Consider the following 27,501-nt stretch of genomic DNA (forward strand, 5'->3'; position numbering starts at 1 on the left):
GCGAGCCCACGTCCAGCGTGTGCGAGTGGCTCGGCATGCATATCCTTGCTAACGGCACTTGTACCCCATTAGTTTAGTTAGTATCTAGAACTTCAAGCACACTTATATGTTAGTTAGTGTTTGGAGGGTTTAAGTACTTTGGTCGGCAGTTCGCAGTGATCTTCCGGTGCGAAGCGAGGGCGATTACTGCGAACCGTTCCCTGCCTTGGCATTATTCGGCGGGTGAAGACGGGGACGGCGGGCTTCATGACGCCGGCCTTGTGCCAGGCGATGGCCTCGGGGGTGTCGCCGAGCATGGCGACGTGGTCGACGCCGAGCTGGGTGATGACGGCGGCGGTGACGGCGGCGCCGGCGGCGGGGCGGACGACGGCGTTGGTGGCGTCGTACTCGGCGCCGATGCCGCACTCGAGCACGACGGAGCGGACGCCCTCGCGGAGGAAGATGTGGAGGGCGAGGAGGGTGAGGAAGCGGAAGTAGAAGGGCTTGGCGCCGGCGGGGAGGCCGGCGAGGGGTCCGTCGTCGTCGTCGGCGGCGGCGGGGCAGGCGGAGAGGAGGTCCCAGAGCTCGAAGAAGGCGGCGGCGAAGAGGGGCTGGGAGACGGGGCGGCCGTCGATGGCGATGCGCTCGCGCGGGGTGACGAGGTGCGGGGAGGTGTAGGTGCCGACGCGGCCGGGGACCGGGGCCGGGAGCCGGAACGGGCGGAGGCGAGGAGGGCGGAGGTGGTGAGGGCGGCGACGGAGCCTTTGCCCTTCGTGCCGGCGATGTGGACGCACGAGAGGGCGGAGAGGCGCTGCGGGGTCAGGTTGGCGCGGAGGAGCCAGGCGCGCATCTCGGGGATGGCGAGGAGGTTCGGGTCGGAGGCCGGCGGCGGCGGCGGGGTGGACCTCCCCGGGGCGACGGTCTGGGGCGGCGGCTTCGGGTCCTGGGGCTTGCCGAAGAGGGCGTGGACCTTTGTGTTGGGGATGAGGGTGTTGAGGAGGTCGAGGGCGTCGGCGTACGTCCGCGACGTCGACGTCGGGGGGGAAGAAGACATGGTGGTGAGGAACCGGGTGGTCGGGTATCTGACGAGGTGAGATGCGGGTGAGGCGTGTCGTAGGAGGAAGAGCTTCATGAGTGTGAGAAGGGGAGAAACGGGATTGTTTTATTTATGAGATGGTCATGCGTGTGATTAGCCCATGGAGCAAAAGACAATGGCGAGGAGAGTTTCGTGGAAGCGGAAAGCTCCCCGGCAGCGAGTGGATTGTTGGGGCCGAGTGAGATGAGGCTGAGACTACTGGATTGTGAGTGAGATGGAAGCTTTTGAGCCGGTTTTGAGTTGAGTTTTACCACTTGAGATGCGAGCTTCTCCCAAGGGGCAATTATGAGACCCACACTCTGCCTGGTTCACTATAGACTGTCATCTGTGTATTATGAATTACTACGTCCTACGATCCATCATCCTCTCGATTCGACCTTCACCTTCAATGCCCTGCATCATATCATGTAAAGCGCTGGCTTGAGAGCACAGTATACCAAGCATTAAGTCTGCAAAGAAGGACTCTTTTTATGTGCCCGCTCAAAGGATTCAGAGGCATCGCCGAGAGTTCGGCCGTCCTCCCGATGCCGCCGGTTTCTCAACCGAGTTTCCAACCCCTCAGCCTTCTCAGAAGGTCTTGATATATGTGATGAGATGAAGATCCAGAGAGCCGCCGATTTGCACCAACAACTTACTGAGAGGGTAATAAGCCTTCTGTGGCGTGCTAAGATGGGCCGCCGAGTGCGGGGAATAAGCACATGGCTGGCGCGGGGTGCTTCCTTGCATCGCACCATCTCCGCCACGAAGCGGTCACGGTACGCTGACCGGGTCGATCGGCGGGCGTTGGATCTGGGTGGTCTGGTCTGATCTGGTCTCGAGTCAGGGTTTGGCCGTTCACCAAAACGCCAGGCATCTATCTCATACGGTTATTTTCCGAAGCACGACAAGGTCAAGGGAGTCCGAGTCTACGAGCAAAGGCCTCCTCGACCTCCGAGCTTTGCCCTTCATTAGCTACTCCACGAGAGGATGAACCATACGAGTCACGCGCGGGTAGAGTCCAGTCGAGTCCGAGGGGGGCTCGCATTCGCCCACTTCAAACATGCCAAACATGAAAATGAGCAAACGTAATCTACCATGTAGTCAAGCGAAACAGTTTCGCCGATTCGGCAACGCGGCAACGCATCGGCCATCGACCTTGACCTCAACCCATCTGTCTCGATCCCCAACGCGGAAGAGACGCCACGGGCACATCCCACACACTTTTGTTTTTCTCTCTTAGCCTAAGCTGCGTCGAGACTACTCGAGAAATGCCCGCTTTTCCTCACCCTCGCCATGTGGCCGGGTAAGCCGGGATCAGGTTGGAGCGCATGTGGAGGTGGTTGTCATCGATTATGACACGCAGATTGGTTTACGCGCGCCAACCCCTTTTTGGGCACTTTTTTTCCCTTTCCTTTTCTCCTTCGCGATGATTAATAAGATGACGGGCATGTCTCTTGACAACTTCACCTCTCTCTCTCTCTCTCTCTGTCTCTCTCCCCCTTCTACCTCCTGCGCGCTTGTCAACCTTCCCTAGTATCATCCGTCGCTTTGTGCTGTGACGATTCCTTTCGTTTTCTTAAATACTCCAATTACGAGACTGGACTGGACTGGTTCGAGTTGAATGCTCTCATCTTACTGCTAAAAAACCACCAGCGGCATCGCGTCTGTTCATCGGTGTGAGGGTCAACAAAGCATTTCCATCTCCCACGTTGGCCGACTCCGACAACGGTCAGACACGACCGATATCAGTGCCGATGGTAGGAAAGGACCTTCGTGGGGTCCACGACGACGAAAAAGTCGACGACCTCGGGCGCGCCGCCGGCTCGCAGACCGACCGCGGCTCAACCACCACAACCAGTGCCGACTCGGCAACCATCCGCAGCCCTCATGATGGCCCCGGCGGAGACGTGACCGCCGGAGACGCCAAGGCGGGCGTGCCGTCAAACGACAAAGCCGCCGCCGCAACGACGACGGGCGACACGGCTGCTGAGACAAAGGAGGCGGCGGCGTCCGGCGGCGGCGACGACGACGACGCGCAGGGACCCGGCGGAAACGACGACGACCCGGAATCCGGCCGCACGAAGCTCGAGACCATGCTCATCGTGCTCTCGCTCTGCGCCGCCCTGTTCCTGGCGGCGCTGGACGTCACCATCGTCACCACCGCCGTCCCCACCATCGCCGAGGAGTTCAACAGCAACGTCGGCTACGTCTGGATCGGCAGCGCCTACCTCCTCGCCAACGCCGCCTTCGTCCCGACGTGGGGCAAGATCTCCGACATCTGGGGCCGGAAGCCCGTACTGCTGTCGGCGGCCGGCGTGTTCTGGGTCGGATCGTTGATCTGCGGCCTGGCCACGAGCATGGGGTAAGGATCTTGTCTTGTTTTGTTTTTATTCGGGGGTTTTTTTATATTTTATTTTTTACATTCGTTTTATTTTCCCACCCCTTTACATGACGCACCGTACAACCGACTGACAAAACCCCCAAAGGATGCTGATCGGAGCCCGCGCGATCCAGGGCATCGGCGGCGGCGGCATCATCGTCCTCGTCAACATCTGCATCAGCGACCTCTTCTCCATGCGCCAGCGCGGCGTCTACTTTGGCATCCTCGGCGTGGTCTGGGCCGTGGCGGCGGCCGTCGGGCCCGTCGTGGGCGGCGTCTTCACGAGCAAGGTGACGTGGCGGTGGTGCTTCTACATCAACCTGCCCATCTCGGGCGTCGGCATCGTCGTGCTCTTCTTCGTCCTCAAGCTGCACAACCCGCGCACGCCGGCCCTCGAGGGCCTCCGGGCCATCGACTGGGCCGGCACCGTCACCATCATCGGCGGCACCCTCATGTTCCTCCTCGGCCTCGAGTTCGGCGGCGTGAGCCACCCGTGGGGCTCGCCGACCGTCATCTGCCTCCTCGTCTTCGGCGCCCTCACCATCGGCCTCTTCGTCGTCAACGAGTGCTGGTACGCCCGCTACCCCGTCATCCCCATGCACCTGTTCCGCAGCTGGTCCAACGTGGCGGCCTTCGCCACCTCCTTCTGCCACGCCTTCGCCTTCATCTCCGGCAGCTACTGGCTGCCCCTCTACTTCCAGGGCGTGCAGGGCGTCTCCTCCCTCCTCTCGGGCGTCTACCTGCTGCCCTACGTGCTCTCCCTCTCCCTCATGTCCGCCGCCGCCGGCGTGCTGATCCGCAAGACGGGCAACTACTTCTACCTCATCGTCGGCGGCATGCTCGTCGCCACCGTCGGCTTCGGCCTCTTCTACGACCTCCCGGCCGACCGGAACCTCGCCAAGATCGTCCTCTACCAGATCGTCGCCGGCCTCGGCATCGGCCCCAACTTCCAGGCGCCCCTCATCGCCGTCCAGACGTCCGTCGGCCCGCGCGACATCGCCGCCGCCACGTCGGCCTTCGGCTTCGTCCGCCAGATGGGCACGTCCATCTCCGTCGTCATCGGCGGCGTCGTCTTCAACAACGAGATGCAGAAGCAGCGCCCGCGCCTGCTGGCCCGCCTCGGCCCCGAGCTCGCCGACATGCTCTCCGGGTCGAGCGCCGCGTCGAGCGTCGGCGTCGTGGCGCGCCTGCAGGGCGACGAGGGCCGCGTCGCCCGCGGCGCCTACCTGACGAGCCTCAAGATCATGTACATCGTCTACGTCGCCTTCGCGGCGCTCGGGCTCGTCATGAGCGTCTTCATCGGCCAGAAGCAGCTGAGCAAGAAGCACACGGAACACAAGACGGGGCTGAAGACGCTCCGGAGCCGGACCGGTCGGTGAGCGGCGCGGGGCGATGTTTTACTCCATATCATAGTATCATAGTCATAGTCTGGCGGTTCATAGCGTGGCATAAGGCATAAGCGTAGCTTTTAGGCTTTTCTTCTTCGACTCCAGCGAGCATCGGGCGGATACCCAGAATAATATTTTTTGCATACATCCACAAGTCTTCTCGAGATGCAGGCCTGTGACGCCGCGTAGCAACTCCCATAATAAGAGACCGTCATGCGACCCCCCATGTAAAGGTATTCCAACTGCATGCTGATGAGAGGCTCAACCGACCTTTGATCTTCAGGCTAAACGGATGAACTGCATCCCACGTGGCGCATCAAGTCTGGGGGTGGCGGTCTCTCTTTCAAGCTTTCACCCTCCAGGTTCACGGTAAATGGGGCTTGTTTACAACGCTTCCGCTCACCCGGCGAGGGCCAGGGGGGAATGATGGATGTAAGGTTGCAGTGAGCACTCAACACGGCGACGGAGACCAACGGGCGAACGCCGGCTGCGGTATCCGGTGAAGAGGGGGGTTCGCTGTTGTCTTGTTGTCTGCCATACAACCAACTCTTGGTTGAGATGGCTTTGTTGGAAAGGCACGAGGCGATGGAACTATTGGATTCACTTACGTAGATATAGCTGAAGCGTTTCCTATTTCACTTTGTTTCGGCAGGCCGCACAAGTCGCCGAGCTTCATTGGCGGAATCACGGCCACCCACACGCGGAGACTACTTCCGATTGGGGGTTCCGGAGTTGTGTGGTTCATTTGTGTTCCCAATTGACTGGGGTATTTCTGCCGGGCTTTATATGCAAATCTGGTTTCTCTGACCGGGAGAGCCTATGACAACAGTGCAATCATGTAGTACATACCAAGGCAAGGTAGGGTTTGACCAGACAACCCCCCTTTCAGTGTGGTGTATGTAGTCAGATGAAGAAGACTTCAAAACCCGAGAAGGTACAGGCCCTTTTTTGGCGAGCCTCGATTCAAGACTCATCCGCATCATGACCTGGTAGGATGCTGATATCCTCAGATTGGATAGATGGGGTTGCAGCCACTAGCCTGCCCTCCTCCGGAGTCAACACGTCCGTTGCCTTCACGGAAGCTCCAACGCGAAAGCATCGTGTATATAACGCCTATATCATCCCCGGACAGAACAAGCCCCATGCCGATTAACTTCCCCACCAACTCCCATCATCCCCTCCGGAAGACGCCCCCCACCGGGACATACGCAGCAAAAAGAAAATGCGTCTTTCCACCCTCTTCGCCGCCGCGGCCGCCGGCCTCGCGTCCCTCGCGAGCGCCGCCTCCCTCCAGCAGGTGACGTCCTTCGGCGCCAACCCGTCGGGGGCTAAGATGTACATCTACGTGCCGGACCGCGTCGCCGCGAACCCGGCCATCATCGTGGCGATCCACTACTGCTCCGGCACGGCGAACGCGTACTACACCGGCACGCCCTACAAGGGGTACGCCGACACGTACGGGCTCATCGTCATCTACCCCGAGTCGCCGTACAGCGGCACGTGCTGGGACGTGAGCTCGCCGGCGACGCTGACGCACAACGGCGGCGGGAACAGCAACGCCATCGCCAACATGGTGACGTACACGCTCAGCAGGTATAACGGGGACAAGAGCAGGGTGTTTGTGACGGGGACGTCGTCGGGCGCCATGATGACGGTAAGTTGGCGCGCGCGCGCGGTGCTTTTCATCAGCTTGTCCTGGAATGAAAAACAGAGTGTCCCCTCTCCTTATACGAGGGGGAAACACCTGGGCTACGCAAACAAGCGGAGGACCTCTTTTGCTGACGGAAACACGCAGAACGTCATGGCGGCAACCTACCCGGAGCTCTTCGCCGCCGGAATCGTCTACTCGGGCGTGCCGGCCGGGTGCTTCTACACCGGCACCGTCAACGGCTGGAACTCGACCTGCTCGCAGGGCAACTCGGTCGCGACGCAGCAGGCGTGGGCGCAGACGGCGCTCAACATGTACCCGGGCTACACGGGCGCCCGGCCGCGCATGCAGATCTACCACGGCAGCGCCGACGCGACGCTGTACCCGCGCAACTGGAACGAGACCATCAAGCAGTGGACGGGCGTCTTCGGCTACAGCCTGACGCCGCAGCAGACGCTGCCGCGCACGCCGGGCGCGCAGTACACCAAGTACGTCTACGGGCCGAACCTCGAGGGAATCTACGGCTCGGGCGTCGGGCACAGCGTGCCGGTCATGGGGGCGGAGGACCTAAAGTGGTTCGGGATCACGGTGAGCTCTTTTTCCTTTTCCTTTCTTTTGTTCTTCTTCTGTTTTTTTTATTTTTTTCTCTTTCTTGTCTTCGTCATGCTGTCCATGTTTGAGAGAAAGAGAAAGAGAGCGGTGAGCTGACTCCGGATAGGGCGGATCTCCGCAGCCCGGGACGACGACGCGGAGCTCGGTGCCGCCCCCGGCGACTTCGGCGGCGAGCCCGCCTCCGGCCGGGGGATGCACGGTGGCCCAGTGGGGGCAGTGCGGCGGGAGCGGATGGACCGGGTGCACCGTTTGCGCTAGCCCGTCCACGTGCCAAGTCTCGAACCAGTGGTACTCTCAATGTCTGTAGGGGGATGGTTGATGAGCATGGCTGTGGGCTCGCCGGTCGTCGGAGAAGACGGAGAAGGGGCGCGGGTTCCGGGGTGGTGCCATCGGAAGAGACTTTTCATTTGCCGTCTCCGATCGACAGGCGGAGGATCTTCAAGCCCAGATGTGTTACGCGCGAGAATGGTGCCATTTGTTCCAGCTAGTCCAAGTTTCACAAAGTCTGTTATTCTGAGGGCATTCGTGGCCCGGCCGGAATCAGCTGGTTCATGACTCTCGTCTCTGGAATATAACGAACAAAGCCATCGGTGATATGTCGTTATCAAAGGATACAATGAATTGAAGCTACCGTCGTCCCATTGTGGGATGGTTGTGTTGACCAGGATGCGCCAAGCACCCAATGCGCGATGTCTCTCCGCTATCACGCAATCAACCCCCCTCCGCGAAGAATCCTGCCGCCGCTTGCTGGCTCCTCACCGGCCGTTGCCGGGGCTCCTGATGATACCATACATGCATGGGCTGCTTGGTTACCAGTCTCTTGGTCGGAGATGGATGCGAAAAACGCCTGAGAAAAGACGCATGTCTAGGTCAGAGAGACTTGGCATTGGACAGGGAGGGGGAGCAGCTCTGTCTTTGTATTGAGTCCGACACGATAACGACGGGAGCTCCACCGCGCCCTTTTTGGTGTCACGTTTGGCGTATAAGTTCGCGCCATCAGGACCAAACTTGTTGAGGTTCTCTTGCAGAGGGTGTCCTTGGAGTAAACGTGCGTACGCTGGCCATTTGGGCTTTCTATCCAACACACGGGAAGAAGACGGCGCGCCCCGACTTAGACCGACTGCGCCGTCGACTGCTTACCCTTTCTCCCCCCAACCCCCATCAGCCATGGCCGACGAGAAGACGGTCGACCCCCGGGTGACGAGCCCGTCCAAGGGCAAGACAGTGACGGAGAAGAATGCCGACGTGACGCTACGGCTGCTCGAGCAGCACGGCGAAGAGTTCGGGCCGCTCACCCCCGAGCTGGAGAAGAAGATCCGCAGGAAGCTGTACCTCCGCGTTATGACATTGCTGTCTGCGATCAATATCATGTTGTTTGTAAGTTGACACGAGAAGCTCTTGTCCTTTAGTCGTTCGCGGCGAAGAAAAATAAGGAAAAAAGAAGGAAAATAGAAAGGCTCAATTCCCTTACACGAGTGGCCCGTATAGGTCGACAAGTCGACGCTCGGCTATGCCGCCATTCTGGGTCTGTTCGAGGAGACTGGTATCAGACAAGCCCAGTACAACAACCTCAACACAATGTTCTACGTCGGTATGCGGCTCTTCTTTTCGTAGACCTATCTGGGTCCATCGCTTGCTGACGGTCAATCTTGCTACGCTCCCCAGGATACCTGGCATTCCAATGGCCCGGCCACTACCTGATGCAGAAGCTGCCTTTCGGCAAATACGTCGCCGTCACCATCTTCGCCTGGTCCGTCATCATCTTCCTGCACTGCGTGGCGACGCGCTACGCCGGCCTCGTCGTGATGCGCCTCGCCCTCGGGGCCGCCGAGGCCGTCATCGTGCCGGCGATGGAGATGACGATCGGCATGTTCTTCAACCGCCACGAGCAGTCCTTTCTGCAGCCCGTCCTCTGGATCACCTGCCAGGCCGCCCCCGTCGTCACGGGCTTCCTCTCCTACGGCCTGCTCTGGACCGCCGGGCCCGTCCTCCCCTGGAAGCTGCTCCACGTCGTCACGGGCGGCCTCACCCTCCTCCTCGCCGTCTGGGCCTGGTTCGACTACCCGAGCAACCCGGCCGAGGCGCGGTTCCTCACGCTCGAGGAGAAGGTGCAGGTGATCCGCCGCGTGCACCACGCGCAGCAGAGCTCGATCGAGCAGAAGCGGTTCAAGAAGGAGCAGTTCGTCGAGACGATAAGGGACCCCGTGTCGTGGCTGTTCGCGCTGCAGTCCTTCACCCTCATGTACTCCAACAACCTCAACTACGGGCAGAAGAACCTCATCACGACGTCCATCGGCATCAAGCCGCTCGGGTCCACGCTCGTGGCCGCGGCGGGCGGCGGCTTCGGCGTCGCCTGCTGCGTCGTCGCGACGCTCGCCCTGCGCCGGTGGCCGAGCAACCTGGCGCTGCACGGGACGGTGTGGTGCCTCCCGGCGGCGGCGGGCGGCGTCGCCATGATGACCATCGACTGGGGGTCCAAGACGGCGCTGCTGGGGTCCCTGATCCTGGCGGCGAGCACGTACGGCGTGACGTACATCATCGCGCTGGGCTGGACGACGTCGACGGCGGCCGGGTACACCAAGAAGCTGACGCGCAACGTCATGTTCATGCTGGGCTACAGCGCCGGCAACCTCGTGTCGCCGCAGATCTGGGCGCCCAGCAGCGGGCCGCGGTTCTACGGCGCCTGGGCGTCCATGATCTCCGTCAGCTGGGTGGGCACGCCGCTCATCCTGTGGGCCATCCGGTTCATCCTCGCGCGGAGGAACGCCGAGAGGCTGGAGTACATCGCCGGCCTGAGCGACGACGAGCGGGAGGGTTGGGTCGAGCAGGTGGGCGAGGACGGCGAGGTCGTCAGGGTCAAGGTCGACATTGCTGTCTTGGACCTGACGGACTTGCAGAACAAGCAGTTCTTGTACCCCCTGTGAGTGTTCCAAACCGCGCGCGCGCGCGCGCGCAAGACCTCTCGGTGCGACCCGCTCGGCACCAGGCGGCGGCGGCGGCGGCGGCGGCGGCGGTCTCGCGGCCGTTGGATTGCCACATCGGTCTTTTAGCATGTGAGAACGCAGGATATATGCCGGACCTTGTGCGACGTCTTTCGACGCCGTCGGTGGCTGCTTACTGGCAACAACTCGCATATGCGGCCGCCCCGACGCGGACGGGCCCTTAGTGTGTGGGATTACTCACCCTAGTTCCAGACAACGGATTTACGGGTTTACGCAAGTACGGAGTTGCATGACTCTCTCATCTTGCTCGGATCACGCTCGAGAATCGACGTGTAAAGCGCCTTCGCTGTTTGAGGTTGACGATGATGAGGGTGCCCGGGTTGGCTGCAAGGGCAGACGGCTAAGCAACCACTCAACCTGGATTATCAATGTCGTTCGCCTTTGCGTTAGCATATTTGTAATGGAAATAACGACGCGGTGTTCCTGTGACGCGGAAAACATACAGCACTTGACGGCTTGCTAATCATCCACCTTGGCTGGAGTGCTTCATTGCCCCAACTCGATATCCATCAGCATTTGGCACTTGCAGTGTTTCCGATGCATGTCGAGGATCGTATGAAGGTCGTCATCCATGTCGGTGCAGCTTGAGCCCGATGAACCAACCAACTGTCGTTATATGCCCGGATTCGTAATATAGCTGCGTCTGATAGCCAACTGGCCGCGCACCGAATTTCTAGAGTAAAGAGGAGGTGTCTCCTGCAACGTAACCCGACCCCAGTCCTAGACGGCAACCCGGCATTTTCTGGACGGACCGGGGAATTTTGAACGTTTGTCCCCTGCTTGTCTCGGCTCCTCACTACGCTAGTCGTGATCGACTTGCCCTCGACCCCGCGCCATGTCGGCGAGCGGTGTTTTGCCTACAAGCCGTGGTTACCCCCCCCCGCCTTGTGGACGTAATCGAACTTCAGTATCCGTCTAGCTTCTGGTGTAGAGAAAAGGCGATGCTACTACGACATGTGGAGCTTTGAGGAGGATCCCGTGGGCCGTAACGGAACCCTCGGAAAGCCATTCCGACAAGCGGCTATGAAATGGTCCTCCATGCCCGTCTGGGCCGACTCCACTTGAATTCGGCCGGCAAGGCACGCAGGGGAGGACTCTTGAGTGGGTGTGCCTGTATGCAAATGGTCCGGTACAGCTCAAGGTTAGGGATGTGTACCTCATTGACGCCGACGCGGAGGGTGGTGGTTCCTGGAGTGAGTAAATACAGCAGAAACGACAAGGCCGGCTCTGGCGAGGAACCGTGGTTCTTGAACAACGGTCTATCAGCCGTCTAAGGAGCCGGAGCCAAAGCTAAGAAGAGTCAGGGAAACCTCCATGGCGGGGGAAAGTTTGAAAACAGCTGGAGATTGGATGATGGTTCTAGGAGCTCAAGATGCCATAAGCGATCAGTGCAGAGCGATTTACTTTGCCAGGCATTCGAATCCAGACGAACCGACAACTTCAGTCCAGCTTTATGTCTCTATACCCCCGCACGGCCCCGGGCAGCGCCAAACATCAAAGGTGTAAACCTGGAGCTCGGGTATCTCGAAGTCGCCGTGATAGATGGAACGAAAGCCTGCCCCTCCAATCCTTCGTGCGGCAGCGTGGAACGCGATTCAGAATTGGGCATGTCGTTCCGCGACGCAGCAGGACAAGCCAAGATTCCGAGTATTTTACGATTAATATAGCACGGATATAAAACGGTTACCTCTACCAATCTAGCTCTTCAAACCTTATCCCCGCATGGCCCAGTCGCATACCGCCCACTGGCTATCGCGCAACGAGAGGGTACCACGTGTGCGTATAGACGCTCCGATTCCGTCATCAATGTCTTGTTTGAAAGTCATCATAGTCGCGGGCGGCTTGAGCGGTTCGCTCCTTGCCAACGACGACCTTCATGAACAACGGCGTGGACTTTACCCTGTACGAGAGACGCGGCTGGTTCGAAGCGGGAGGGGGCTACCAGATCCGCCTCGGCGACGCAGCCATGGAAGGGTTCGAATCTTGCCCAAGACAGGGCCGCATTCCATCGATCCGGAACAAAATCGGGCAGTCCATGAACTAGTCGTCCACCGCGCCGCTTGTTTGTGATTCCCATCTCAGAGTCGTCCTCGGCCTCTCGCAGCTGCGGCCTACCCCAGCTTGCATGGCACGATGCTTGCAATATTGGATCAAGTGTACCTCCCGCCATCCCGCACCGGGGTGACACTGGCACTTGGTTGAAACAAAAATGGTCGGTCTTGACTACATCTAAGAGTACCTGTACATCAGAAGCCTATCGTATACCCCCACCGCGTCCGATAACTTGATGTAGTATACTTGCCATAATGCAGACTTTTTCAGGCATATTGTAATGATATAGGTTTTTCCTACTAATAAAAAGGTAGGAAAGTGGTGTGTTTTTGGGCAAGGGAACGAATGTACCCCCGCAAGACCTAATGTAAGTAAAACTGTTTAAACATACTCAAGGATCATAGGACGGGCGTCATGCGCGTCAAAGCAGTAGCAGAGTGGACTGGCATCAACACCAAGGCACCAAAGATGCAGTAAAACGAAACCAAAGCCAGGTGTGCTTACTCGTAAAAAGCGACCCTTACAAATCTAACGTGGACCGCCGTGGCGGTGGTTCTGGATCCCGCGCGCACCGGATTTCCACGTGTAATTCCGAGCCCTTGATGCCTCCCCCCCCCCGGCCCCCGTTCCGAGGCCACCATGTCCTTTCTTCATCCCCCTTGTCCCGCTGTTTCTAACTCCATTCTCGGACAGGGTTTGTATGGCTGGCTGATTATCTCTGCAGGGCGTTCCCGCTTTGCTCTGCCGTTTGAGCGTCACTGATGGGGCGGGTTCGTCTCGTACTTTGACTCGGCCGCCACCCGCCGATATATTTTCTATGACGATGGCCCTCCTCCCCTGGACCGTCTGTTTCTGATATCAAAAGGCGTCCCAAGCCAACGCAACATAGCCGGGAGTCTCTTTCAGCTCACAATGACGTCTCCATCGCTATCAGAGAGGCAAACTGGCCGGACGAGCGTCCACACGTTGTCGGAAGACAGGACCGCGACGGCGACCCCCGACGTCAACCCGCCCAAGGACGAAAAGCCGATATCCAGCAACGACGACGCCTCCTCGAGCGTCTACGGCGACAACGATGGCGGCAATCTCACCCCGCAGCAGTCCAATGCCCCGTCCGTGTGGCTCGCCGAGACCATGTCTTTCCCCCGCGAAGTCATGTTCATCATTATTTGCTGCATGGCCCAGTTCTGTACCCGTAAGTGTCCTCGGGCGGGCATCGCATCGACGACATGCGCGCAACGCTTCGGCATGAAACGAGCTGACAGACACCCTTTGCCAGAGGCCGCATTCATCGATAGCCTGTTTCTGCTCCATGTGATCGGCAGCAGCTTCGACGTGGATGAACCGGCGCGCCTCTCCTGGCTCGTCGCCGGCTACTCCCTGACCATCGGCACCTTCATCCTCTTCTCGGGCCGCCTCGGCGACGCCTTCGGCTACAAGCGCATGCTCATCATCGGCTTCGCCTGGTTCTCCCTCTGGTCCCTCGTCGCCGGCCTCAGCGTCTACTCCAACTTCACCCTCGCCGTCGTCTCGCGCGTGCTGCAGGGCATCGGCCCGGCCATCTGCCTGCCCAACGCCCTCGCCCTCTTCGGCGCCGCCTACCCGCCGGGCCACCGCAAGGCCATGGTCTTCTCCTTCTTCGGCGCCGTCGCCCCCATGGGCGGCGTCGTCGGCGGCGCCTTCGCCTCCGTTCTCTCGCTCGCCTGGTGGCCCTGGGCCTTGTGGGCGCTGTCCGTCTGGCTCGCCATTCTCGCCGTCGCCGGCTGGTTCATCATCCCCGAGCCCCCGACCAAGCTGCCGGCCCCTGACGGCTTCAAGGCCATGATCGTCGAGCTCGACATCCCCGGCGCCGCGACGGGCGTCGTGTCCCTGGTGCTCTTCAACTTCGCCTGGAACATGGCGCCCGTCGCCGGCTGGGACACGGCCGTGGTCCTCGTGCCGCTGATCCTCGGCCTCGTCCTCTTCGGCGCCTTCGCCCTCATCGAGTTCAAGTACGCGCCGATGCCGCTTCTCCCCTTCGATGTCGTCAACGCCGACGTCGGCTTCGTCCTCGCCGCCGTGGTCTGCGGCTGGGCGACGTTCGGCGTGTGGACGCTCTACCTCGTCCAGATCCTCCAGGAGATCCGGTCCCTCCCGCCGCTGCTGACGTGCGCGTGGTTCGCGCCCGTCGTCGTGACGGGCGGCCTGGCTGCCGTCATCACCGGGAAGCTCCTCGGCCCCCTGCAGGTCCGCCCGCCCGTCGTCATGACCATGGCGCTCGTCGCCTTCACCGTCGGCGTCACCCTCACGGCCACGGCGCCCGCGGACCAGGTCTACTGGGCGCAGATCTTCGTGTCCATGCTCGTCATGCCCTTCGGCATGGACATGAGCTTCCCCGCCGCCACACTGATCCTGTCCAACGCCGTCAAGAAGGAGCACCAGGGCATCGGCGCGAGCCTGGTCAACACCGTCGTCAACTACGGCATCGCCCTCGGCGTCGGCTTCGCCGGCACCGTCGAGGTGCACGTCAACAACGGCGGCCGGACCAAGGAGGACCAGTTCAAGGGGTTCCGGGGCGCGCTGTTCATGGGCGTCGGGCTCGCCGGCCTGGGCCTCGGGGTCGCCTTGACATTCCTGACGAGGGAATGGCGGCATCGGAGCGACGGAAGCAGGAACGAGGAGAAGGCTGCCGAGGCCCAAACCGAGACTTAATGATTATGATGATTATGATGATTACATAGAATTAGGTGAGGCCTTGCCTCCTGGCACAAGATATACAACATAATCAGAGATATAGATTACGCTCATCATAGGCTAAGAAGTCCTCTGGCTTCTTCCAGAACAGAATCCCATGCGTTTTCATCGTCCAGTATCAATGCGATACGTTGCTGCAACATGGAAGTGATCTGTTTTTTTCCTTTCATTTTTCTTTTCTTTTTACATTATCCAGGTCCGACCCTTTTCCATCCCCGTCATCCTCAGCAACAGAACCAGCATCGCCATCGCCGTCATGCCGAGACCTGATAACAACTGAACGCCGAGGTAACTACCGGTTTTCTCAAGCAAAACGCCCGCAATGGGCGGGCCAGCCAACGAGCCGAACGCGTTGGTCGTCGACAACATTCCCAGCCATGTCTCGTGCAAATTGAGATGCGGCACCGGGATCGAGACCACGGTGGGCGGGAGCGAGATGAGGCCGCCGGACGTGAACCCGTAGGCGAGGGCGAAGGCCACGCTGCCAGCGCCGGTGCGCACGGCGAGCCAGCACATGGTCACCGTGGCGACGGAGATGCACACGCCGAGGAGGACGTTGATGGGCCCGTAGCGGCCCGCGAGCCACGCGGGGAACACCCGGCCGAGGATGGAGCCCGCATTCAGTATGGCGACAAGGTAGTACGCCGGTCCCGAAGAGCCCCGGCTGGCCAGCCCGTGGGCGAGGGAGTACTGCTGCAGGTAGTAAATGGGCGGCGTATACGAGAAGACGTTGAAGAACATGGCCGCGGACAAGATGACGAACGAGGCGTTGCGGTACGCGGCGAGGTCCATCATGACGCGGCGGCGCCGTTTCCCGGGGGTCCTGCTGCTCCGCTTGGCGCAGCACGGCGAAGGAGAAGGCGTTGGTGGCGAGAGAGACGAAGGCGAAGACGCGGATGGCCCAGGCGAAAGCCGACGCGCGGGAGGAGGCTCTGGACGACGAGCGGGTAGATGACGCCGCCGAAGCTGCTGCCGGTCGTCGCGATGCCGGTGGCGAGGGCGGTGCCCGTGAGCGTCAGGCTGCGGAAGTAGCCCGCGTCGTAGAGCGGGTCGACGAGCACGCCGACAATGAGGAGGAGGCACGACTGGATGGGCCCGATCCAGGCGATGGCGTCGACGGAGGCGTCGGCCATGTGCGCTTGGTAGTAGGTCTGGGAGATGCCGTAGGAGCCGATGATGCCCCTTTGCGACCAAAGTCAGCGGGCGAGCCGGTTCATCTTCACCTCGGCGGCGGCGTCGTCGGCGGCGACGGACATGACGGCGGAGTTGCTGCAACTCGACACATAAAACAGATTCTGTCCCCAGTCCCCCTTCGTTTTGCCCGGCATCGGGGGGTGCCATCGGCAGAGAGTCATGACTGAATTGCCGCGCTGCTGGGACTGACAGACCGCTTTACCTTGTCGGAACAGGCAACGCTGATTTTATCCTAGACGGAAAAGGGCCCGCATAATGCGAATTGTGCAATAAGAAAGCGAGATATGGGGTTCTTATTTAACCGCGAGGAGATATGGGGAAAACACAGCTCCCAGGGACTAGGTGTTCAAGGGTTGGTTGTTCGGGTTACACCAGCCACACCTTGGCAAGGATATGCATAAGTCTGCCCGAAGCCGAACTTGTTCCCGAAGTTCGGGAAGAAGTTCGGCTTTATTGATATGTCCTTCTGCGAGTGAGACAGACAAAACCACCAATGATGGGAGAGTTGGCTGCGCGTTCTGAACCTCTAAATCCCATGCTGGAATCACTCGTCATTCAAGTAAGCGGCTCCTTATGTACTCGGTCTGAGAGACATGGAGACCGTTTCTTCACCGATGCGCTACCGGAAGAATGGTCGACTTCAGGCGTGCGACCCCTGCCGGCGGCGCAAGGTCGCCTGCGACCACTCTCGTCCAGTCTGCAGTAACTGCAAGAGGAGGCGAAGGGCCGAGCCGTGCGAGTACACGATGGGCACGCCGGCCCAGGCGCGGGCTAATGCCGCCTCGGCGCGCACGTCGCGCTCGGCCAGCGTGACGGGCTCGGAGGCTGTCACCGAACAATACGAACACCCGACCGCGACGACGCTCGTCGACCAGGACCCGGAAAGCAGTCCGTTCGGCCGTGAGAAGCATACGCCTGGCCCTCAGAGACCGGCTCGCGAGATAAGCATCCACGACACCCTGTCCGGCCACCTGGGCTTCACCTCGTGGAGCGACGTGTACAAAGAGGTCGGGAACGGCCTCCTCAACCACGGCTCGGAAGCCGAAAAGGCCGCCCAGGCCAACGGCCAAGCCGGCCCTCCGCTCTGGAAAGACAGCACGACTCTCGCCGAAGATGCGCAGACGCTCGAGACCTGCCTGAACATCCTGCGGCAGGTCCCCAAGGAGCACGAGGCCAAGGCCCTGTTCGACCCGTACTCGGACCCCCACAACGCCTTCATCCACCCGGTTTCGAGGCGCGCCATGGACTCCCTGTACGAGACGTTCGGCCACTACCTCGGGCCCGCCCGGGACGACGCCCAGCTGTCGGAGCTCGCCCGGATCCTGTGCTGCAACTCGGCCCGGCCCTTCTCCGAGCACGAGCCCGACGGGGAGGCGTGGATGGCCCAGTTCACCGGGCGCCACATGCGCTGGGAGATGCTCGGCATCCTCTTCGTCAACTGGGAGATGAAGGCCAGGACCAGCCAGCTCGGCCACACCGACGTCGGGCGTATGGGGTACGGGCAGAAGAGCAAGTTCCGCAAGTGCATAATCGACTGCACCTCGTTGGCGCGGCAGGCCACTGCCATGGGGAATAGTCTCCTGCTCTACCTGTATTTCCGACGGACCATTATCGAATCCATTGTAGACGGAGACACTGGTGAGTTTTCTTTTTGTTCTCTACAACGGGCTTTACCGTGCCGTTTCTTTCCTTCAACGTCTCGGGCCTCTTAGCAGGGAGTTTCGTACTAACACGGTCAACCAGGCCTCTCTACTTGGATGACCGGCGGCGAAATGGCTTCTCTACTTACCTTTCTTGGCTTACACGCCGAGCACACCAAGCAGCCGTACAAACCGACCTTGGCGTCAGAGCTGCGGCGCCGCCTGCTTCTCAAGGTCTTCAGTCTCGACAAGGTGGGCGCCGCCATCACGGGGCGGCCGCCCGCGCTGAGCCGGCGCTACGTCTCGACACCGATGCCGCTGGACATCAGCGACGACGTCCTGATGTCGGACGACGAGACCATCGCCAAGGCCATGGGCTCCCTGGACGCCCTCGGCTGGAACACGGACGGCTCCCTGTACTCCGTCACGATGTGGCGCGTCCGCTACCGCTTCATGCAGATCCGGGACGAGATCTTTGAGATCGCGCTGGGCGCCGAGTCGGCCATCTCGGGCGACGCCGTACGGTAAGGAAGAAAAGCCCTTACCTAGCTTGGGGGAGGGAGGGGAAAAACTAGAGCCTACGAAATGCTAAATCAGGCCCTTTGATAGTGCCCTCAAGGTTAAGGAGCTCGAAGCCGCCGCTGAGTTGCCGGCCGCCATGCAGTTCAACGAGTCGGACACCAGGGACCCCAACATCAGCGGCCAAGTCCTCCACATCAGGCTGCTCACGCTGCTGGAGCACCTCCAAAACCTGTTCTTCATCGAGCGCCTCCTGAACCGCCTGGATAGCTCCAACGGGCGGGAACTGCTGGCGGTCAGCTACGAGATGACGTCGGTCACCTTGTTATTCTGGACCAACGTGGACGGGCTCCGCATTCTATGCGAAGACTTCAAGTGGCTGGTTAGTGTCCCCCCCGGAGAGAGAGAGAGAGAGAACCATCTTCGGAGAGAGAGTATTCCTGACAAGCGAGCCCAGGTGATGGCATACGCCGCTCCGGGCGGCGGCATCCTCTGCCTCGAGCTCCTGAAACCGACCGTGACGGCCAACGACGCCGGCGCCGCGGTCACCGACAGCAAGGGGAACGTCATCACCAGGTCCAGCATCGTGCAGGCGCTGAGCCTCCTGGTGGCGTTTCTGAAATGGGTCAGCCCGCAGGAGGTCAACGGGAGCATCTGCGTCGGGTGCAGGAACATTGTGCAGCGGGTGCTCGACGAGGCGCTCAACGCGGGGCCCCGCGGCGGCAACCCCGCGGCGGACGGGACGACTCGGGACTTTACCGAGCAGCTGGACTTCGAGTTCGATCTCTTGGACACGTTCGAGTGGATGCGGCCCGAGTTCCCGTGGACCGACGTGCCCTCGCAGGGCCAGGTTGGTGCGGTGAGAGATCCATAAGTCGGGACGAGTCTCTTGGGAGGGGGGCGGGAGGGGGCGGTGAGAGAGACTTCATGTCAAAGATATACTGTCTTTAATTTCCTTACAACATACCAGACGCTGTCTTTGATGAATACAACAGGATGGCTTGAAGGGCCCAGACGGCCCCGACTCGGCTCAAATCGGAGATCGGCATGGGGCGGTGGAGTACTCAGCTTGCAAATCGGGTGCGTTGGTCAATAACCATCAGGTCGGTTAGCTCAGTTGGTTAGAGCGTGGTACTAATAGTCTATCCGGAGTGTTAAGTGATGCCAAGGCCGGGAGTTCAAGCCTCCCACTGATCATAAATTTTTGCCATATCTTAATATAATCACCGTATTCTTTCCCCTCATGTTTTTTGTCTTCTCTGTTTAGCAGAGTTGTCAGCTCTGTCTACCAAAATGTAGATAAAAACCATTTATCTGTCTTATCCACCATGATGCTGGGTTACGAATTGTGTGTAGTCAGCTATTGGTCAAGGTAGGCCGCTTTTCCTGTGTATTTTTCTTCTTCCGGAAGGCTTCTGCCAACTCCGGGTTTTAGTAAAGCATCTGTCACGACGTGATATATAAGTCACGATTGCAGCATGGCAATCGCGAATTCACTTTTTGTGCCTCCAGTGCCTCATTCTACTCGTGACAGCATCGCAGTTACTCTTTTCAGTATTGGTGTATGATGCCTTTACGTGCACATCTCTCTTTTCCAAATTTTGGAATGGCTCGCGCACCGGATGATAGTTGACTATAAAAAGAGGCCATCTAGTGTGTCAAGATCGATAATCCATATACTAGGTGAAACCTGCGTTCTTGAAACAGCTATTTCAGGCCCGGGAGCTGCCCAACTACCTATAGAACCATAGACTAAGGAGCTAACTAATCCTGGGTGTATATTTGATGTTACCGCTGAGCATCCGAAAGGCCGATACTGACAAATAAACAAACGTCACATCTGAAAGGCATATTAAGAAAGTGTATAAGATGGGGCTACTATGGGGTTAGCCATTATGCCTATAACAAACATAAATCCAGTCATCAAGGCGTTTTAATTAGTATGCCAGGAATATTGCTTTAACAACAGGGTTATGAGAAAACGTCTTTACCTCGGCTTTGTAATTCTGATGTACCAAGAAACCAGGGACGTGTTCTCGGATAACAACCCCTCCCTCCAGTAAGGATAATGGGCAATGCGGAACTTCCACCGAAAAGTGCTGTTAGTTTGGGTATTGCTATGAAGCGCCATGGTAAACTGACTTGAGCGTTAATGGAAATTTTGTTCTCACGTTTGAGAATTGGTTCCGCCATGGTTCAGTCAGATCTGATCCGTGTTTCCTCCATACCTATTCTCATGGTATGTTGTTCAAGATGCGAGAACGCTCAGATCGAGTCATCCTTCTAGCACACATATATGCCAAGCGATCTCGGCTCCAGATGAAACGATTGACTCGCGAAGCAGACGTCTCATATACCCTACTGTTAACCATGGTTTCGGACTCTTATGAGGCATTGGTTTACACCACGAGTATCATCGGATTTTTGATAAATTCATCAGGGCTATAGTCTGCGTTGAGCACACCTCGCAGGCTGTTCCACTACAAACTTGCATTCTACGGTGAAACGAGTGAAACTGACCGGTATTGCAACACCGGCTCATAAAACTAACACAGCCAACTGTTGCTGTGGTGTTTAGGAGACCTTGGGTAGCTATGCGCGTCGGAAAATACACAGAAGGAGGGTGGGGGAAGCTGACTCGGTTCCGGAGGTACAGACGCGGCTTTTCCGGCATCTTGCAAGATATCGTCCGATCATCTGCGATGTTTTCGAACCCGGTCACTGCCTCGGAAACCTTCAAAGGCGCCTTACGGCCTGGTGCTGGGGACGGCCGACAACGAACAAACTTCGGAAACATATCCACCAGCAGCACAGAGGGAAGAAAAAAAAAAGGGGGGGGGGGGGGGGGGTCCTTTGATTCGATCTCGATCAATGCAAGGGACGAAGCCTACTATGTACTTCAGCTAAAAGTCAGATCCGTTTCTGCCGATCTTAGGAAGCTGAGTCGTACGTGCATATACGCGCACTAAGCGAGTCCGCTGGGGGGCCACATGGCGTTACTATAGGAGAGGTTGATCTCGAAGCCTTCCTGAACGGCGATGTGATATGTGACGCGAGCCGGAAGGTTTTTGAAGGCTACTGGACATGCAACACCGGTGAAACCCCCGACGGCGTGGTTCGTACGTTCTCAAACCGCCCGATCCAGTGGTGTCAGACCCAGAACTGCGTTCGTCGGGGGGTTGTCAATGTTGGTACCGGAACGTCAGAAATCAGAGCATCGATCTCGCGATAGTCAAAAACCTTAATACCCAGCAAATTTGTCGCAGGAGCATGCAAAGGGTAGGTGGAAAGCCATCTCGGATTTCGCTTGAAAATTCTGGATATTAGGACGGACTGGACATGTGCCGTTCGTTTCAAGCACGGACGACAGCCAAGGATTCAACTTCCGAGGGGTTTTTCGAGCAAGTCCGAGGAGGAGGGGGCAGCACAAAGACCAAACACCCTCTCCAAGGAAATAGCATCGGGGCTGGAAAGAAGAAAAAGAAAAAACTTGCAGCCGAGATCGTCTCCCGCCAGCGCGTCAGTTTTCCCTTCGCATCGGGGCGCCAGACAGCACGGAACCGAGGTTTCGGGTCTACAAGGCGTCGTATTGCAGTTGACTTTTGACACTTCACATTTGACAACCCGTTGATGGGAACCGAAGGGGATATTGTGGGTTGGGCAACCATACCTGGGGAGGACAAGGGGGAGAGACGCGGACTGTCTCTGGATTGCCCTACAGGCTATTTGCCTTGGCCAAGCAACTAATCAATCTAGACTCCATCTACGGAGTACTCTGCCCTACAAAAGCAAGCAAGCGAGCAAGAACCAAGTAAGCAAAAAGCAAGGAGCAGGGACACGCCGAACCGTGGAACCAGATCCGCGTGTTCTAATACGTGCATCGTAAATCCGCAGTGGATACGGATACACACACAAAAAAAAACCAGGAAGCGATTTCTCTGGGCTTCAAGACATGTCCGTGCTCGCATGAACAGGGTGTGCCTTCTTTGCAAGCATCCATCTTCCCACGAGATGGAAAAGGGGGTTGTGGTAACTTGTAAGGATGGGCGGGCGAATCAAAGGGCTGACTCTACCTCTCGATGTCAGACCCCCTATATAACCGGCAATATGCAATTGCGCAAGACACGACATCGCGTATAATGGTTTAATTTGACGTAAAAGGTTGGCAAGAGTCCGAGATCCGCCGGGTCTGACAAGCACGCACACACACCTCTCAGCCACGAATAAATAAAAACCGTGTTGCTCGAATGATTACCCCCATCTAGGTCATGACAGCAAAACAAGGCCGAACGAATGACTCTCCGGCCCCGGCCCGACCGCCGGGACTGAGTCCATCCTAATCTCTATCCTCAGACCTGGCTCGTCTTTGCCTTACGGTCCCCCCTCTCAACCCACGGGTGACCGGCGACCGGACCCCTGGTCCCGGTTGGATGAGAGCAAGGACATGGCAGCACTTAATACGGAGCCATACCCCATCCGAGCCCGCCTGGTGTCGTACGACACGGAAATGGAAGGAGTCTGGGAGCCAGGGCACAGAAGTATGTGGACAGACAACTCCTGATTGCACCAGGACAAGAACAACACTTGGTAAGGAAACATGGTGAGTCCAACGGGCTTGAGGTCCACACGGCCGGCGCCGGGAAGGATGGATGGCTGAATTACCGTCAATAATTGCCGTTGATGTGGCGTCGACCGAGCGTCAATGGGACATCGGGTTTAGACTCTAGAAGAGACGCTAAGAAAAAGAGGAACCTGGCAGAGGGGGGGGGGGGTGACGCGAGTAATAATTCTGCTATATGCAGCCTTTACATGAAATTGGATAAGTCTTTAGTAAGTTATTATCTGACTCTCTCGTTCCGATACTCCGACGCGCAATGGGCGTTGGAATCTGTAGCGCACCCGCATTCCTGACCTTGTCAACGATTCTTGACGTGACAAACATCATCAGTAGGAGTTCAGGGATACCAGCTGAGATGCCATACATGATTGGCTTGCTGTATCTGAGTGATATGTACATTGTAATATCCGTTCACTCGTGCAGCCGTGAATCTCATCGGCCCTTCACCTGTCCCCCACAGACTTCAAACGCTTTCAAACAACGACCGCATCCGTGCCTCCTTGGTCTACTACCCGTCTGCGAAGTTCGCAGCAAACTATCGACGATGGACCCCGGCAACAGATCAATATTCCTTAAAACATTGAGCCTATCGCCAAAAGCCTCCCCCACCCTGCCCAACTGAATACCCCAAGGACGACGGGGGGAACTCGGGAACTGGGCCCTCATCGATCCTCCACCGTACTCATCGTCTCGAGACGTCGGGGCTAGCCCGCATATATTGACATTGACCCCTTGACGGGACGCGCACGCACGCACGGCACGGCAGAGCAGTGGGTAGAGCCGCGGGAGGGGGGGGGGGGCCAGAAGGAGGCGTCGCCCTAGTTGCCGATACCATGTATAATATATCGCACATGGAGATTGCTTGACTGCATTTCGACCCTGTTACCGAGGCGAGGCCGCTTGCTTATTCGAGTGTAACTCTGTAGTAGCATGCCGTTTGTGCGTGGCAGTGCAGCATTCTCCGATTTGGCCCCCATCCCCGAGTCGAGCTCGTTCAACGTCGGATTCTCTCCTTTTGGTCTCTCCCTCGTATTATTCTTCATCCCAATTCATCGCAGACTCATATTGGAACACCGATCGTGCGCTAGTCCAAGTGCGTCCAAGTGTGTGTCGGGCGAACGACCAATGGTCTATCGTGCCGTGTCAGGCCCTCTCTACGTTCCCCATCTGCGTTCACTCACTTTTCCCCTTCCCACACACACACAGACGCAGCATGCCGGATGTGCCACCAGGATAGGGATAGTTCCGCCCAGGCTAGCCAGTGCTGTGCTGCAGGGGGTAAAAACAAGAGATTCCAAGACATGGCGTCGGCCGGTTGACGGGGGTCGGTTTCCAGAAGAGGCCGCTTCCCTTCTATGCAGATTCCAGTGCCGTTATACGCAAAACTTTGGCTCTACTTCGGACGTTTTCTCTTTTTAGGTCCTTTATATAAGCGCCGGACTTTGAGTTTGACTTTTGCTCTCTTTTTTTTTTCCATCCTTTTGTTTCTCTTCTTTTTCCTCTATCCTCCCTCCCCCCCTAAAGTCCTCAAAACTCTCGTGAGATTCGGTATGCTTTAGGCGCATGTCAAGCATGCACCCCTCCCCCTCCCTTCGGGGCTGAGGTCCGAAGAGCCAGCTTCGCCCCAATCTTGCATTACCGTGCGCCAAGCCTCGGTCAGCCTCCGGCATCGAGAAGCTTTTCTGTTCTTCTTCTTCTTCTTCGCCGTGCCGTAGTTTACCCGCTGAAACGATCTTCCCTTGTGTTTCCCATCCCTCTCCGCTCAAAGACCATCTCCCCTCCAAGACGAAGTTGGCATCCATCTCGTCCTGCAGACAGCCTACCTAGAACTGTAAGGATGGGGGGGCCACGGCGGATGGCCAACAGTTTGCGGGATGTCTGGATCCGCAAGTGGGTTTGTGAGAGGATTTACGTATCCGCATACTCGATGGAATGCTGGCTGGGCCACTGGCCCCTTGCAGCCCCCCCCCCCTTCGCTCACTCAAAGTGAAGAGGTTTTGAGGAGAATTTCTTGCTGGGCGCCCTGTCGTTGACCCCTGCGCATAAGACATAGGCCCCTGGTCCTTGTCTACTGTTCGTCGGTGATCTCGCCTCGACGCCGCTCCTTCTGGGGTTTCGTTCCCTCCCTTGGATTATATGCATGTGGTGAGCATTCGAGGGTTTCGTACCAGAGACGGGCCTTTCCCGGGCTGGCCTAATCTGATGATTTCTGTGATTTGCCCCTCGTCTCGCCATGTTTGGTCCCCTCACCGGAAACTACTACTACCTACCTAAATCACTTTGAGGACCCTCCGTTTGCCGCCATTCCACGTTGGCGGAGGACCTGCTGCATGTCAGTGTATCATGGTCCCGCTCCTCAACGCAGGAGACCCTCGTCTGCCACTGTCGGATGAGCCCTGCACCATCCCATCCTGTCGTTCGGAGGTGGGAAACAGGGTCCTACCTGTACCTCATGGCTTCCCCCTGTCCGGTCGTGCCCGGCGCTCATTTTCGGAAGTGGGAGACGTCAACCAAAGCCGCCACCACGGCCACCACGGCCACCGCTCGCTGATACCTGCATGATGCGTGGCACATATTGAATACCATTATCATTATCACAACATGGTGTATAACCACACCCACCGGCACAAAGAACACACAGGCCTCCTGTGGCACTGGGCCAAGTGGATCGCTGCACAATACCTGGCTCGCTTCATCAAGTATCATCTCCGTGTTGGCACGCCGCTAGTTGGATGTGGCCGACTTCCTCTCTCGATGCTCTCGTTGACTAAGAACCGGAGAAGAGACGTTTCACGACAACCTTAATGACCCTCCCGCCGCCCCCCCTTCTTTCGAAATTCCAAAGGAAAACCTTCGACGCCTTCATCACGACGAACGCCTCTCCAATATGACACCTACACCATGACCGATGAGATAGATATCTAGCATCCGCCGACAACCCTCGATTCCCCCCTTCCCGGAGACCCTTCTTGAAGAGAAAGAGGGGCATCATCATTCTCATCTCTCACCACGGAAACCACCCACACGATGAGGCTCTTTACTCTGTTCCTATCTCTCGCTGCGGCGCTCTCGGGTGCCGCGGCCCAGGGCGATGCCTCAGCCGCCGTCGCCTTGCTGCCGGCTTGCGCGGTATGTTGTGCGCTACTTTGTAATACATCAATCAACTAGGACCCGGAAGCTCATTCGTGTGTAACAGCAATCCTGTCTCATCACGGCAGTCCTCAGCTCCCCGTGTACGCCGACCAACCAGACGTGCATCTGCACAAACGCCGCGTTGCAGGCCAACGTTGGAATTTGTGTTGCGAAGACCTGTACCCTCAAGGATGCCCTCGGTAAGTTCTCCTCCCAGGTCGCCCTCCCAAAACTCAACGGATCACTTCCCACGATGGGGGGTCCCAAATCAGCCCGACCAAAACGGAACGGCTAACATCGATCGTGCAGTCACCAAGAACGTCACTATGACGACGTGCGGCGCGGCTCCGCGAAGCATCACGGCGCAGTACAACACCATCTCCATCACGATGGGTGTGATCTCGGCCCTCTTCGTCATCACCCGTCTGTCGCACAAGGCCGTCGCGACGATAGGCGACCTCGGCATGGACGACTGGTTCATCCTCATCACCCTCTGCTCCGGACTCCCCAGCACCGTCATCAACTCGGTGGGCCTCGGCGCCCACGGCCTCGGCCGCGACATCTGGACCCTCTCCTTTGACACCATCACCAGCTTCGGTTACTGGTTCTACGTCATGGAGATCCTGTACTTCGCCCAGGTGACGCTACTCAAGATGTCCCTCCTCTTCTTCTACATGCGCATCTTCTCGCACAACGCCCCCATGAAGAAGCTCATCTGGGGCACCATCGCCTTCAACGCCGTCTTCGGCTCCACATTCATCTTCCTCGCCGTCTTCCAGTGCTCCCCGATCAGCTTCTACTGGACGAAATGGGACCAGGAGCACAGCGGTGTGTGCCTGAACGTCAACGGCATTGCCTGGGCCAACGCCGGCATCAGCATCATCCTGGACTTTTGGATGCTCGGACTCCCCCTGTCTCAGATTAAAACGCTAAACCTCCACTGGAAGAAGAAGATCAGCGTGGCTCTGATGTTCTTCGTCGGCACTTTGTAAGTTTCGCTCCATCTTTCCCCCGCCATCAACTCTCCCTAGGCATGGCTGCTAACCGCACACTCTCTTAGTGTCACCGTCGTCAGCATCCTCCGCCTGCAGTCACTGGTCCAGTTCGAAAAGTCTCAGAACCCGACCTGGGACCAGTTCGGCGTGGCCGTGTGGTCCACCGTCGAGATCAACGTCGGCATCATCTGCGCCTGCCTGCCCTCGATCCGCGTCATCCTCGTCCGCCTCTTCCCCAAGCTCCTCGGCACCACCCGTACCGGAGGCTCCCATGCCGCCAAGTACTACATGAACTCGAGCAGCAACGGCCCCCGCAGCCGAGCTCGCACCCTCGGCAGCGAGGCCAAGGTCAAGACCCTGGACCGCGAATCGGCGGGTTCGAGCAGCGCCGCCAGCAGCCCGAAGGGCATCATGTACACCAAAGAGTACGCGGTGGATTACCACGACGAGACGAGCCTGGTGCCCATGCGGGGGCTGGAGGCCGGGAGCTCCAAGACTACGCGGAGCGGCTCACCGTTCTAGGAGAGGTTTCTT

General features: G+C 58.3%; 9 protein-coding genes and 1 non-coding gene across 10 annotated transcripts; 8 read left to right on the plus strand and 2 right to left on the minus strand.

Annotated features, from left to right (window-relative positions):
• Nucleotides 1-113: 113 nt before the first annotated feature.
• GLRG_00773 (uncharacterized protein) lies at nucleotides 114-1,033 on the minus strand (the record flags this gene model as incomplete). Its single annotated transcript, XM_008091458.1, has 2 exons — nucleotides 114-741; nucleotides 774-1,033. The coding sequence occupies 2 exons, from the start codon at nucleotides 1,031-1,033 to the stop codon at nucleotides 114-116; spliced, it is 888 nt and encodes a 295-aa protein (XP_008089649.1).
• A 1,775-nt stretch (nucleotides 1,034-2,808) lies between these two features.
• Nucleotides 2,809-4,813, plus strand: GLRG_00774 (major facilitator superfamily transporter; the record flags this gene model as incomplete). Its single annotated transcript, XM_008091459.1, has 2 exons — nucleotides 2,809-3,416; nucleotides 3,541-4,813. The coding sequence occupies 2 exons, from the start codon at nucleotides 2,809-2,811 to the stop codon at nucleotides 4,811-4,813; spliced, it is 1,881 nt and encodes a 626-aa protein (XP_008089650.1).
• A 1,231-nt stretch (nucleotides 4,814-6,044) lies between these two features.
• Nucleotides 6,045-7,389, plus strand: GLRG_00775 (PHB depolymerase family esterase; the record flags this gene model as incomplete). The annotated part of the gene is made up of 3 exons (XM_008091460.1): nucleotides 6,045-6,476; nucleotides 6,618-7,058; nucleotides 7,189-7,389. The coding sequence occupies 3 exons, from the start codon at nucleotides 6,045-6,047 to the stop codon at nucleotides 7,387-7,389; spliced, it is 1,074 nt and encodes a 357-aa protein (XP_008089651.1).
• An 860-nt stretch (nucleotides 7,390-8,249) lies between these two features.
• On the plus strand, nucleotides 8,250-10,006 carry GLRG_00776 (major facilitator superfamily transporter; the record flags this gene model as incomplete). The annotated part of the gene is made up of 3 exons (XM_008091461.1): nucleotides 8,250-8,459; nucleotides 8,571-8,673; nucleotides 8,748-10,006. The coding sequence occupies 3 exons, from the start codon at nucleotides 8,250-8,252 to the stop codon at nucleotides 10,004-10,006; spliced, it is 1,572 nt and encodes a 523-aa protein (XP_008089652.1).
• A 1,954-nt stretch (nucleotides 10,007-11,960) lies between these two features.
• On the plus strand, nucleotides 11,961-12,128 carry GLRG_00777 (uncharacterized protein; the record flags this gene model as incomplete). Its single annotated transcript, XM_008091462.1, has 1 exon — nucleotides 11,961-12,128. The coding sequence occupies one exon, from the start codon at nucleotides 11,961-11,963 to the stop codon at nucleotides 12,126-12,128; it is 168 nt and encodes a 55-aa protein (XP_008089653.1).
• A 920-nt stretch (nucleotides 12,129-13,048) lies between these two features.
• GLRG_00778 (major facilitator superfamily transporter) lies at nucleotides 13,049-14,827 on the plus strand (the record flags this gene model as incomplete). Its single annotated transcript, XM_008091463.1, has 2 exons — nucleotides 13,049-13,331; nucleotides 13,416-14,827. 2 exons carry the CDS (start codon nucleotides 13,049-13,051, stop codon nucleotides 14,825-14,827), a joined length of 1,695 nt encoding a protein of 564 aa, XP_008089654.1.
• Nucleotides 14,828-15,052: 225 nt separating this feature from the next.
• GLRG_00779 (uncharacterized protein) lies at nucleotides 15,053-16,125 on the minus strand (the record flags this gene model as incomplete). The annotated part of the gene is made up of 3 exons (XM_008091464.1): nucleotides 15,053-15,703; nucleotides 15,787-16,020; nucleotides 16,093-16,125. The coding sequence occupies 3 exons, from the start codon at nucleotides 16,123-16,125 to the stop codon at nucleotides 15,053-15,055; spliced, it is 918 nt and encodes a 305-aa protein (XP_008089655.1).
• A 531-nt stretch (nucleotides 16,126-16,656) lies between these two features.
• Nucleotides 16,657-19,096, plus strand: GLRG_00780 (uncharacterized protein; the record flags this gene model as incomplete). The annotated part of the gene is made up of 4 exons (XM_008091465.1): nucleotides 16,657-17,701; nucleotides 17,807-18,227; nucleotides 18,313-18,604; nucleotides 18,680-19,096. 4 exons carry the CDS (start codon nucleotides 16,657-16,659, stop codon nucleotides 19,094-19,096), a joined length of 2,175 nt encoding a protein of 724 aa, XP_008089656.1.
• Nucleotides 19,097-19,324: 228 nt separating this feature from the next.
• On the plus strand, nucleotides 19,325-19,419 carry GLRG_13023. The gene has a single exon. It is a non-coding gene; the product is annotated as a tRNA-Ile (tRNA).
• Nucleotides 19,420-25,867: 6,448 nt separating this feature from the next.
• On the plus strand, nucleotides 25,868-27,489 carry GLRG_00781 (CFEM domain-containing protein; the record flags this gene model as incomplete). The annotated part of the gene is made up of 4 exons (XM_008091466.1): nucleotides 25,868-25,969; nucleotides 26,037-26,172; nucleotides 26,282-26,960; nucleotides 27,033-27,489. The coding sequence occupies 4 exons, from the start codon at nucleotides 25,868-25,870 to the stop codon at nucleotides 27,487-27,489; spliced, it is 1,374 nt and encodes a 457-aa protein (XP_008089657.1).
• Between the last annotated feature and the right edge of the window lie 12 nt (nucleotides 27,490-27,501).

The sequence above is a fragment of the Colletotrichum graminicola genome (assembly GCF_000149035.1).
Source record: "Colletotrichum graminicola M1.001 genomic scaffold supercont1.2, whole genome shotgun sequence".
Taxonomy (NCBI): domain Eukaryota; kingdom Fungi; phylum Ascomycota; class Sordariomycetes; order Glomerellales; family Glomerellaceae; genus Colletotrichum; species Colletotrichum graminicola.